The sequence below is a fragment of the Marmota marmota genome, unplaced genomic scaffold, assembly GCF_001458135.2.
Source record: "Marmota marmota marmota unplaced genomic scaffold, marMar, whole genome shotgun sequence".
Taxonomy (NCBI): Eukaryota; Metazoa; Chordata; class Mammalia; order Rodentia; family Sciuridae; genus Marmota; species Marmota marmota.
In genome coordinates, this window is record NW_026000240.1 from 34,643,403 (window position 1) to 34,655,642 (window position 12,240).

Genomic DNA, 12,240 nt, shown 5'->3' on the forward strand with positions numbered 1-12,240 from the left:
TGGGGGGCAGGTGAAGCAAGGAAAGGGGAAATCCAGAACCTGGGATTATGACTCCAAAGTGAGTCCACATCCTGCCCTCTATCCATGCCTGCTTTCTGACCATCTCCCCACAGCCCTGGGAGGGCAGAATAGGGTTCTATTTCCCATTTTATAGGTGAGAACAGGAGCCAAGCACATCCAGTACAGATGCAGCAGGGAGTGAAAGAAGGGGCCTCACAGGACAGGCAAGGCTGAACATGCATCCTGCACCTCAGGAAAGCAAAGCCAATGTGCGTCCCATCACCGACCATGCATAATCTTGGGTCCTGGCCAGCCCCCCTCTGCCCGTCGTAGATCATGTCTCTTCTTCCCTCAGAACTCAACAGAATCAGGGGTTGGGACAGGACCTCCCCTCAGAAGGTCGTGGTACCCATAAAACTCTGAGCACATCGTGTGAATGTGGATGGCAGCAGTCAGAGCTATTGAGGTGACCATCCCTTATGTAGCAGGCATTGTCTGTCAGCGCATATGCTGCTCCCAGACCACAAGTTGTGCAGAGATGGAGCCAAGCTGGAATTCTCCTGCTTCCTGACTGCTGATGTACTTGCTTGGAGCAGGATGTGGACAGACACACCAATGCCCATTCAAGGCCAAGGCTAGAAGAAGGAGACACCAACAGACCAGAACCCTCCTGACCCTGCCTGCCTTTCTGCCCCTATTGTCAGCCCTGGAGCTCCAGCTTCCTCCTTGCTGAGCTGTATCTTGCTTCATTATTATGCAGATATTTTAATTATGCAGATATGTTTTTAGACAGTTTTAAATATGTATATTATTTACTCATTAGACCATAACAGCTCTGGAAATTGGAAATCTGTATTTAGTATCTATCAGTGCACAATACAGAGCTAATACAGAACCCACGGTTAGGGGGGAAAGTAGGTGATACAGTGCGAGAGGGGAGGGCTGGGCTAGGCAGGAGCTACTGGGTACCTCCTCCTGGGATCTGGACCCAGTGACATCAAGGTTGAGGAGTGGGCTCAGGGCAGCATCTGGAAGGACAATTCCTGATCACCTCTCTTGGAAGAAGTTGCAAAGGAACCATTCCTAGGGAGTAGGAAGGCAGCTGAGCCCAACCAACCAGCTGTGTCCAGACCAACTCCCTTCCTAGGATGTTCACTCTCCAATATTGCTGGTCTTTGGCAGCAGGTAGATGGGAGATGCCCCCTGTATCGTGTTCTCACTAGAGGCCTGAAGTAGTAGCACTAGTGCTCTAAACCTCACTCCCTCAGTTGAAAAAAAAATGCACTTCTTATATGTCTTGCATTCCTTCACCTGGTGTTGGGTTACCTGCACCAGTTGGTAATCCTTGGCATAAGCTGGAGCCATATCTATGTTAGCCTGTCATTGTTACCTCCTTCCCAGCCCTCTGGCAGTGTTCTCAGGGCATCTGTATGGTACTGGCACTCTGCCCTGGGCTTGCTGCCCCCAGCTTCCTCCTCATAGCTCCCCCTCCATTATAGCTTCTGCCTGAATCAGTCACCAAAGCCCCAGATCTTAGCACCCTGCACCCCACAAGTTTAGGCCATTTAGTCTAAGCCACTCGTATCCTCTTGGAAGCAGGAGTATCTATAATTAAGTCCAAAAAAGACTCTTATCTTTCCCTCTGGGCTGTACAGTTGAACAAGTCCTATTTGATGGGCAGTTACTCCTCAGCCCCTTGGGCACCAGCCCTGGGAAAAGGGGCTTCCAGGTAAAGCGGGGAGGAAGGAGGCTGAGGAGAAGTGGGGCATCAAGCCTGGCAGGAGGAGGGGGCTCTCTAAGAGGATGGCATGCCTGAGGGCTCCAGCCCCCCAACACTCCAGCCCATCCCCTTCCAACATGCAGAGTCCTTACCCTCCAGGTGTCGGCCTCTGAGGGGTGCCCACGATAGCCCCAGGTCCCTTATGTTGTCTGTCTGTTATCTCATGTTGTCTGTCTCATGTTGTCTTCTGAAGCTAAGGATGTTTAACTTAGTGAAATTTGAAGGTGCTGGTGGAGGGGCCGCTCCCCAGGGGAGTATTGTCGCCAGCCCTGCTCACTGCCAGTCCTCTTTTTTCTTGCCTTTTCTTGTAACAACAGCTCCCGGAGCTGAGGGAAATTGATTGTTAAGTGAAACTCTCTTATAATTGCCTCTGAAATGCCCGCTGTTGTCATGATGGACTTGGCTATGAGCCTACTGTGGTTCCCTCCAATGCCATGACCAAGATGGGGAGACGTCGCAGGATAGGCAAGGCACTGTCAGTGACTTCACAGCAGTAGCTCCTCTTGGGCAGCCCTCACCCCTCAAGAAGTGCTGAAGAAAAGAGACACACATCTGGGGTCTCCCACCTGCCAGACTCATCATAGGCCTCCACACAGGTACAGAGACATCCTGACCTTGACTTAGCACACATTCATTGTATACCTACTGGATGTCATGGCCGGGTGACTGTAAACTTGAGAGCCACTACATACTACCCCCACCAAACTCAGTGTTCAAGGGGAAGACAGACCCAGGATTCCCTGAGTGCTGTGATGAGGACAAGTCGGGGCCTGGCAGAGGTTAAGGAGTTTTCAAGGATGAGAGAGTGAACCAGGCTAGAGGAGTCTGGATGGGAGTGGATAGGAGGGGGTAGCATGTGCAGGAGCCTGATAGCAGGAAGATCAGGGACCGCAGGTGGCTCCAAGAGCAGAATTCAGAGTCTAAGAAGAGAGCAGCTCCCCGGGGAACCAGCACTCGGGGTCAGGGCTGGGAATGAGCACATCTTTCCCAGACAATCAGGCACCCCAGAGACAAGACCACGCTGTGACTCCAGTTTGACCCCTGCTGTGCTGGGCATCATGGTAGACTCTCCCCTCACCTCTGGGCCTGTTTCCTTTTCCATCCTGCCTGCCCAGGCCCATCAGGAAGACACGGGAAAGGGTTATTTTTTCAGTGGGAGGGAAGTGCTAGGAGGATGAACCTTGGAGCAGGGTAAGCATGGCCTTACAGCCATGCCTGAACAGATCTGGGCTCTATGAGGAACCCATACAGGAACCTAAGGCTGAGTACCTGGCCTGGGCCAGGCAGGTGGGGCTAAGCTCAGAAAGGTCCCTGCCTGAGGACATACCCTGCCTGGCAAAGGAGAGCGGGGAGCCCATGGGATGCACAAGGGCAAAAGGAAGTTTTCAGAGAGGATATCACAGTATGTATCAGTGGCCCGGTCTGAGAGGGCTGACCTGGCAGAAAGAATAGATAAGAGAGAAAGTCCCAGATGTGGGCAAAAGTCTACAGGAGAAATCCCATTGGTCAGGCTGCCTAAAAGCAGCTGTTGACATTGAAGGAAAGGGATTGCCACGAACCTACCCATCCTCTTAGTGGGTGCAGTCACTATCTCCAATTCACAGAGCAATGAAGGCCGGAGAGGTGAAGCCACTGCTTGAAGAAGCCACTTTGAACCCAGGCCAGGGCTTCAGGCTGTGATCTCCACTCAGGGCCCCTGGTGCATACTGTGGGTGGTCCTGGGCCTCTCACCTCTCATCCTCAGCCTAATGGGACCTTGTGTAATTGTAGTCTACCCCCTCCACCTCAACCAGCTGCCTGGCCCTTCCTCCCACACCACCGAGCCTGCCTGTTTAGCAGTTTCCACACGTCCAGCGCCCGGGGATGGACTGATTGATCTGTAACACCGAAAAAATAATAATGGCTTGATCGTTACTGAGGATTAAAAGTAATCCTTTCACTGTGGCTATTGCAACTCCGTTATTCACGAGTCAGCGGGCCGACCCAGGCCTTTGAGCCCACGGGACTCCATGAGCTCAAGGAGGCCTGGGGCTGGAGCCCTCCCTCTCTGGGTCTCCCTCGCCTTTTCTTCTAGGTTTTTGGAAACAGAGGGGTCTGTGGCCTGTGGCCTGCATGTTCTTGTAGACTTTGACTCTCACCCTGAGAGAGTGAAGAAGCTGGCATTCCCTGGCCAGGGGTGGATGTAGAGACGAAAAGGGATTGTTCCTCAGGACAGTAGCCTGCTTTGGAGATTTTTATATGAGTGTCAATTTGGTGTCTGAAGTCCCATCTACCCTGTGGCTTTTCTATGGCTAGAATTTGACCCACTCTGACCCAACTTCATCCATATGAAAGACAGTTGCCTCCACAGACACTTACAGAGACCCCAGGTCCACTCTTAGGTCCCTGGGAAGGTAATGGGCCACTGGGTAAGGAAAGAGGGGACACAGTGATTGTTCAAGTGTCACCCCTTGAATGCATCTTCAGGGGCTGCCTCCTTATACTTTACAGTTCTTCCAGGCCAAGTGCTGAGCTTGGTATTGGTACATAGTAGGCATTCAGTTAATAGTAGTGATAAATGTTGTTAACTAGACATGCTGCACTATAATTTCCTCCATAGAAGGACACTGCAGGCTTATGAATTGGGGGCCTCATCCATCCCTGGAGTTTGGGGTCTGGAGAGTATTTTTTTTATTTAGGCCAAGAGGAAGCCCAAAAATAGAAATGAGAGATAGGAGTCAGGCACAGTTGAGCCCTACAGGACCTCAAGAAAGCATTATCTTCTACATGCAGAGCAGTAAGTAGGGACAAGGGACAGCCACACAATCACACTCTAAGATGAGGTTTTAGGTGTTGAGCAGGGAATAGATATAGAAGGACAAAAGAGGACATAGGTTCCTGGTGCAGGACAGAGCCTGAACCAATGGGTGAAGAGTAGGTGGTTTGATGATGTCAGATGCGGGAGGTAGGAGACAGAGGTTCCCAGGTGGCTGGGCCTGTTTCAAGAGGAGGTGGTTGGAGTTCAGATGCATTGAGTGTCATCCCCAAGGAAATGCTCGGGTGAGAAGCAGGATTGGAGGCAAGATATGTGAGGCCTGTGACCCCCTGAAGCCCCAAGATGTGAGACTGGGTTAGGGGGTCAGAGGACAGTATAAGTCTCACCCAAGCAGGCCCTGCAGCAAAAGTGGGAAGAGGACAGGAGAAGGAGGTGGAGGCCAGGAGAGGGTCAGCATTGTGAGATGAGGGGCTTTGACTCAAGAAGAACTTTCTTACCGTGTTCCCAGACCCCAGCCTAATAGCCTTCGATGCTCTTGGCCTGAGGAAGAGAGGGAGCCAGGCCCAGCAGAAATGGGGATGACTCTGACAGCCCCTCACATGGCTCCAGGAGAGTGGGGCCCCCCTGCCCCACTGTTCCACGCTTCAAAGAAGAAAAAACTGGTCTCCCGTTTTCCCCTAACAGGCAGCTGTCAGGCTTTGTTAGACCCTCTCTCTGGGGCCCACGTGCCACATCAGGCCTGAATTGATGGATGGGGATGAGGTGTCTTGAATAACAAGGGACCAGGGCCTTCTGAGGATTGCTGGAGGCCTGGAGGCAAGACTGTACTCCACCCAGAGGATGAGCGGGGTGGGGTGAAGGACTAGCTTCTTTGGGCATGGAGGGCCCCCGCAGCAGGTGGCCTTTGGACCTTAGTTATAGGCTGAGCAAGGTGGATGTGATGATGAGAGCTGGCCCAAGGCCACAGCCTGACCTAGGCTCTCTGTGTGATCCTAGGCAGGTTACTGGCTAGTCCATGCTTGGGTATCCTCATCTGAGGAGAAGCCATAATGGTACCATGTCAGACACATTGTGAATAGTAACAGATGAACATGTGTCATGGCTGCAGGAGGGCGTGGCATGTGGTGAGTGGCCAGTTCATGATATTGATTGGAATTAGGATTAACAAGACATCAGTGAACTCAGCCCTACAGGAAGCCTCAGAGGCCAGACTCAGTTCCATCCTTGGGAGCCTCAAGACTTCCTGAGGGACAGGATCCATGGTGCCCCAACTTAGGCCCAGAGGGTGGCCAGGTTCTGGGGCCTCCTGTACAAGCGTTTCTGATGGGCTGAGTTCCCATAGCACTAAGCCTCCTGCTCCTAGCTACTCCTGCTCTAGTGATTCTTCCTGTTTGTGTCAGGGTCTCCAGACTAATCTGTGAAATGCAGGGCTGTATCTGCCACATCTCCACACGTCGGCATAGTCTGGAACTGAGCGTGGCCAGTGACAGGTGTAGCACAGACGGACACACAGCTATGCTCTCAGGGTCACTTTGCTCCCAGGCATAGAAACCGCTGGAACCAGCACAAAGGATGGGATAGGCTGTCATGGATAGAGGGCTTGACACCCCGTGAGAGGGGGCTCAGGAAGCTTGAGAGAAGGCCAGTGGGCCTGGGTGAGCAGAGATGGGCTATGGGCCCGGGCATGCTGGAGTAAAGGTATACCTGAGACACTGTCACTTGTGGGGTTCAGCCTCAACTGGGGAGGCCAACCTTCATGTAGGTGGCTTGGAATACTCTCAGGCTTCCACAGGCCTGAATGCGCCAGCCATCCTCTGGGCAGGAGACACTGCTGGGCTGAAGAGCAGGGAGTCTCACTGAGAAGCCACTCTGGGCATTCTGTACAAGCATCCCTTCTCCTGTGGAAGTCAGCAGTGGCCAGGGAGGTGCCCTCACAGCTAGCTGAGCTGAGGAACCTCTGAGGGTCTGGTGGGATGAGGGAAAAGGAAGCCCTGAGCTGCCTGGCTCCAGGGAGTGCTGGAGATAAAGAAGGCTTGGGTTATGCATGGAACAGGCAGCCCACCTCAGCCTCTAACTAACTTCCCTGTCCTCTGTCCCTCAGAGACTGGCAGATGCTGCCGAGAACTTCCAGAAAGCCCACCGCTGGCAGGACAACATCAAGGTAAGAACCACAGCATCCTCACCAACATGTAGGGTATACCACCCCCAGTAAGGTGAAGGTGAAGGCCAGGGAGCAGGGAGAGTGCTCTCTAGACACACTGGGGATGGTGCATTTAGGGGTAGTAGAAGATTATATCAAAAAATCCCAGGCTCCCCCTCAGTTCTGGACCATGCACAGCTGATATGAGCTACCATCTCATTCCAGAGGAGTCATTGGACAGCCTGTGAGTAGACCCCAGGATGCTCCAAAGTGACCTTCCCAAAAAATGGTGCCCCAATTCTTGGAAAGCCCCTGAGTCAAAGAGATCTCTTGATTTTAGGACTCATCAGAGACCTAAAAGCAGTAGGTAACATGGAAAAGATGCTGAGAGAAGGTGGTATGTGTAATTCCTTCCCTACCCTGAACAGCAGCCTTCTTCCCAAAAGGTCCTTAGGCTGGGCCCAGGAGACCAAGCTGTCAGTCACAAAAGCTTCTCCTTCCACCATGAGAGCTCTGAAGGGGCTCAGATTCCTTGGAGTGGGATGAGAGGCATTGGGAGTAGAGGGCCCAGGATGCAGGAGGGGGAAGGGCAACCTTGGCAACCAATTTGTGACTAGGACTGGATGCACCTGTCCCCTTTTTGTCAGGCCAATGTCAGGATTCCCAGATTCAAGGAAACCTCAGTGCCAGGGGTGATAGAACCCTCAGGGACCAGACCAGTTGGCAGGGCTCCTTATTTCTAGGCTATGCCTCCTGGTGGTCTCCTTGCTAAACACAGGGAAGGGCAGGGTGGGGTAGTCTGCCCCGGGAATCAAGAACCAATAAGGAGGGTAAGATGGGCCAAGCACATTCATGTCAAGCCCATCTACCCCAGGGATAAGCTCATGCTATTATCCCTACTTACCAAATGAAAAACTGGGCACAGAGTGGTTAGACCTACCTGAGTTTACCTGTTGGCGGCAGAAATTCATAGTTGGCTATCAGATACCAGGGGGCTCATACCTATGATCTAGGACTCTAAACCTATTGCTTGTTCCCCATCCCCCCTGAGCCTGCCTGTCTTGCCCACCCAGTAACTTTCTTCCTTTCCTTCCTGATGGGTGCTGAGTGCTGCCCTCAGAGTTCACATGGGGTTGGACACAACAGAGGATCAGGGGTGGGGCTCAAACCCAGAGCCTCATGCATGCTCGGCAAGCACTCTACCCCTGAGCTATACCCCCTAGTCCCAGATGACTTTTTAAGTTGAACAAACAAATAAGCTAGTGACTACCTGAACCAGTCCCCCTCCCCAGGAGCCTGAGGACTGACCCTCCTCTCCCTCCCCATCACTCAGCCCCTTGATCAGAAACGTGCATGGCAGCAGCCATTGGGTCTCACTCACCACTCAGACCAAGCTGTCACCTCTAGATAACCCCTGTGTGACACCTCTACCTGCAAGACCCAGCCCTGAGCCTGTATTCAAGGGCCAAGGATTTGGCAGCTCCTGCCTCCCTTACCAGCCTTGCTCCCCGTTCCCCTCCTCCTGTGTCCCACCACACCAAACACTTCACTCCAAGCCCCTTCCTGGTCCTGGGCCTTTGCTAAGCTCTGCCTAGAAGGCCCTCCATTCCTCCTGGAGCCCAGCTTATCTGTCCTTTCCCTTTAAAGCTGTTTTCTCTCCCCAGTCCATCAGCCACTCTGTCCTCTATGCATCTAGGACCCTCTGCTCCTGCTCAGTCCCTCCTTTGTTTCCAACCATCGGATTCTTCCCCTCCTTCACAGACAGACTTGTGGATCAGGCACAGGAGTTAGGGAATAAGGGAATGAAAAGACCTGCCCTCTGCCCAACTTTCTCTACTTCCAAGTCCTAAATGGGGACAAAGAGGTGGCCATGGCTCCAAACACATTTTCTCTTTTCGATTCTGCAGACAACCCAAAATTTCCCAAAGTTGTCCTGCCAGATCCTTGGCCCCTAAATTTCAGCCACTCCCTGAGGCAAGAACAGCTTATTCCAGGCCAGTGTGAACACACAAGAGGCCTATCAAGAAGGAAGGCCAGGGCTTAGGGACACCCAGGAGATGCTGAGAGATACTGTTCAAAGACCCACTTTCACAGCAATGGCTTCATTGTCCCCATTTGTCCAAGAACTGGCTCACATTGGTATTATCAGCTCAGCCATAGCAAATGAAGTGGTCACCGGGCTAGAGGTGCCATGTCGATGATGGCATGGATGCGTCTTTTGCCATACCCACCCTTAGCCCCTGGTTGCTTCTGTCCTGAGATGAGGCAAGAGTGGGCTCTGGATGGCCCCTCTCTCCCCAGCTTTACCAGAGGTGCCACAGCTCTAGGTATGACCACAGGCAGCACTGACCACAAGTCCAGCGGGCCCTTGTTTGCCTGATGCTGCCCACCCTCCTCCCACAGTCCATCAGTGTGCTTGCCAGCCTGTCCCTCCCACGGCCAGAGATACTCAGGTAAGGGGGTTCTAGTCATGCCTTCCTTACTGGCTTTAGGGTCACTGCTCTTCCCAGGAAGCCCTGCAGCTGCCATGCCTGCCAGGCTGTAAGGCATTAGTGCTAATGTAGGCCCATTAGCCAATAGTCTGACCAGCAGGGCCCAGACTGCCAAGGAGCGCTGGCAGCGGAGCTACGGGCAGAAGCTGCCCACCCCAGGGGGTGCATGGACTGAGGCTGGAGAAGGGGTGGTGTTCTGTTCCTTACAGGCAAGCCATCTACCCCTGAAACTACATCTTCCCCAATGACCTTCAAGAGGTGACAGGCAAAGAACCATGTTCTTCCCTTGCACTCGGGAGAGACACCTGGCTGAGCCATATTTCCACTTCAAGGACAGACCCTTTCCCCAAGCCAGGCCTTCTCTAGGATGCTCTTATCCTTACTGCAAAAGGCAAGACCTAGCCTCCCTCTCTTTCCAGCCCAAGCCTTAGGATTGGCCTCCACTTCCCACAGTCCTCCCCCATTTGAAGCCTCCAACAGAGATGGTACCAAGTTCAGTACCCGGACTAGGGTCTCACTAGGCTTACCTGTCTGTCCCACTCACAGTTTCTCCAGGACAGGAGCAATTGAACCTGACTCAGTGCCGTCCACCACCTATTCATGCTGCCTGTGTCCCCCACCAGGTGTTCCACTGACTCTGACGAGGAACGGTTTTCTTACCTCTGAGATGAGAAGGGTATGCCGTTTGGGGCAGAAGGAATTCCAGGCTCTGCTTATGGAGCCAGCCTGGAATTCACTGTATAATTCACTCCACAATCAGTAGAGTGGCCTTCCCTGTGTCAATAGCACATAGCAGGACTACATGCAGACCTCTGAGGAGCAGATAATAATGGTACAATACATCAGCCTACACACAACCCCACTGACTCCAGTCAGGGACTTAGGTGACACTGGAGTCTTCAGGATCAGAGTTAGTCCCAGGCCATGACCCCACATATAACTGGTCACGGTAGAGGCAGAGAAACTGTAGCCACAGCCCTGGCCAGGCCAGATCCTTGGACAGTAGGGAAACTGTGGCCCTGATTAGCAAGCAGCACATCCCATGGTCCCTCAGACAGGCAGCAGGTGCTCTAGTACCCATAACATTTAGGGCAGATGAAGATAGGCCACCTGCTGGGCCATGCCTGGTGCCAGTGCCACACTATGCCAGCAGTGTGTGCCACTTAACCTCCCCCACTCCAGAAGAGAGCCGGTCCAGGGTATGAGTGGGGAAGGAGGAGAGGCCACTGGCCCCATGGCCTCAGGGCCAACATCAGAACCTACAATGGAACCGTGCTCTGGGAGTCAAATGAAAAGAACAGCCCTGCCCTAGGGAGTCTAATGTGGACGATACAGCCCTGCCTGAGGGCGTCATGGTAAAGATGCCTCTGCCTGAGGAATCTAGATGGAGGGCTGTGATGGCAGGGCCAGGCCAGAAGAGTCGACTGGATAGGACAGGTGGCCTCTCCAGCCTGGAGTTCTGACCTACCATAGGGCCCACTGCCTGCCTCCCTGCCAAGCTAGCGACAGACGGCTCTCTCAGAAAACAGTCCTCTTGGCTGGACTGAGCTGGCAGTTAGCCAGGGCAGGAAGACCAAGTGTCCTCACTGGGGCAGCTGGGTGGAAGGCCTAGGCCCTGCACTGAAGGCTGGTAGGCAGGCAGCAGTCATGTCTGGCCAACCTCAGCAGCCACCTTCCAGAGCACCAAACCCAATGACAATTGATATTCCCCACCTGTCCCAGGCTTTCTTCCTCGCCCTGTATCCCGGCTGCCAACATTCCTGGTGCCTGCTTGGGCTCAGCTCCTGCTCAGGAGCAGATGTGTCATATACTCACATGTACCCATACCTGTCATCTATGTACACAGGTTCATGTTGGGGAATGAAGTGTGTCACCTGGAAGGGGGGTGATTCCCCCACTCCTTGCCTAGTTTGAGCAGAATGACCCCTAAAAAATATCAGGTAACAGATGGGTGTAAGCAGTGTGGACCTCAGACATTAAGGATATCTGTTTCACTCCATCCAGAGGTCTTTACACACTCAGCCCATCCTGTGGGCTGTGGAGTGGCACAAGGGGGCCTCTGTGGGTAGGGTCAGCCCTGCCCCTTGGAGGGGCCAAGCTCTGCAGTTCTTGGTCTTCTTTGCACCCTCAGAGGAGGCATCATCATCCTGACTTAGAAATGGGAAATGGAGATCTCATAGAGGCTATATGATTTAACCAGGCACCTCATAGGTGAGATGGGGTGACTCCTGTGAGTCCTCGTGGTGCTACTAGCACAAGCCTACAGGCTGGGACCTGGCTTTACCTTAGTCTTTATTCACTGCTCAGAGCTCACATGTGTCCCACTCAGAATTTGAACCCAGGACCCTGTGCCAAGGACCCTGCCCTCATTCATTAAATAGCACTTCTTCCTTGTTGCAAAATCTAGAAAGGGAGTCACTAATGTGGCCATTCAGGTTTTGTACAGACCAAGGCAGATAGAGTCTTTCCCCGGGCCCCTCCTGCCAGACCCCCAGCTCCTATCACATCAAGCATAGTAGTCACAACTATGTTTACAGTGCATTTTCATGCGTGACCTTGCCTGCCATGTTCTTGTCTGCCAAGGAAGGGCCATGGCCCGATGCTCATCAAAGCAGGAGAAATGGGAGGAGTCCTCCCCATATGCATCCAAGCCTTGGGCAGGGAGAGCATACAGATCTCTGAGCCTCATCTATAGTCTATGGGGGGCTGGGACTTCTATATGATGTTACCCCTTTGTCCTGTTGCTGCTAACACCTGATCTGCTGAGACCAGCAGGACAAATCGAAAAACAGAGGCACTGCAGCAGCTAGAGAAGTGGCCCAAGTGAGTGCCTGGGCAATCAGGGGTGATCGAGTCACAGCCTGAGAGAGCTCAGAGTTACCAGTCCCCTGCTGGTGCCCTTTCCTGTCCTTGCAAAAGGTTTGCCTAAAAAGTTGGTGAGTGAAGCTCTGGGTTGTAATCTGCAGTCCTCCCACCGCGCCCGCCTGTTTTCATTATGAAGGGAAAGAGCATCAGAGCCGTGTTTATAACCCCCTTTTAGATAACAAATCACATTTTCTTTTCGCCTGCGAGT

At 53.0% G+C, this 12,240-nt stretch overlaps 1 protein-coding gene across 8 annotated transcripts in view; it reads left to right on the forward strand.

Moving 5' to 3' along the window:
* The window catches only part of Cacna2d2 (calcium voltage-gated channel auxiliary subunit alpha2delta 2), a 107,177-nt gene that overhangs the window by 69,387 nt on the left and 25,550 nt on the right, over window positions 1–12,240 (forward strand). For all 8 annotated transcript variants that reach the window (XM_048794286.1, XM_048794289.1, XM_048794290.1 and 5 more), the window contains exon 3: window positions 6,637–6,696. In XM_048794286.1, the coding sequence (XP_048650243.1) occupies window positions 6,637–6,696 (60 nt within the window). The remainder of the gene's footprint in view (window positions 1–6,636; window positions 6,697–12,240) is intronic.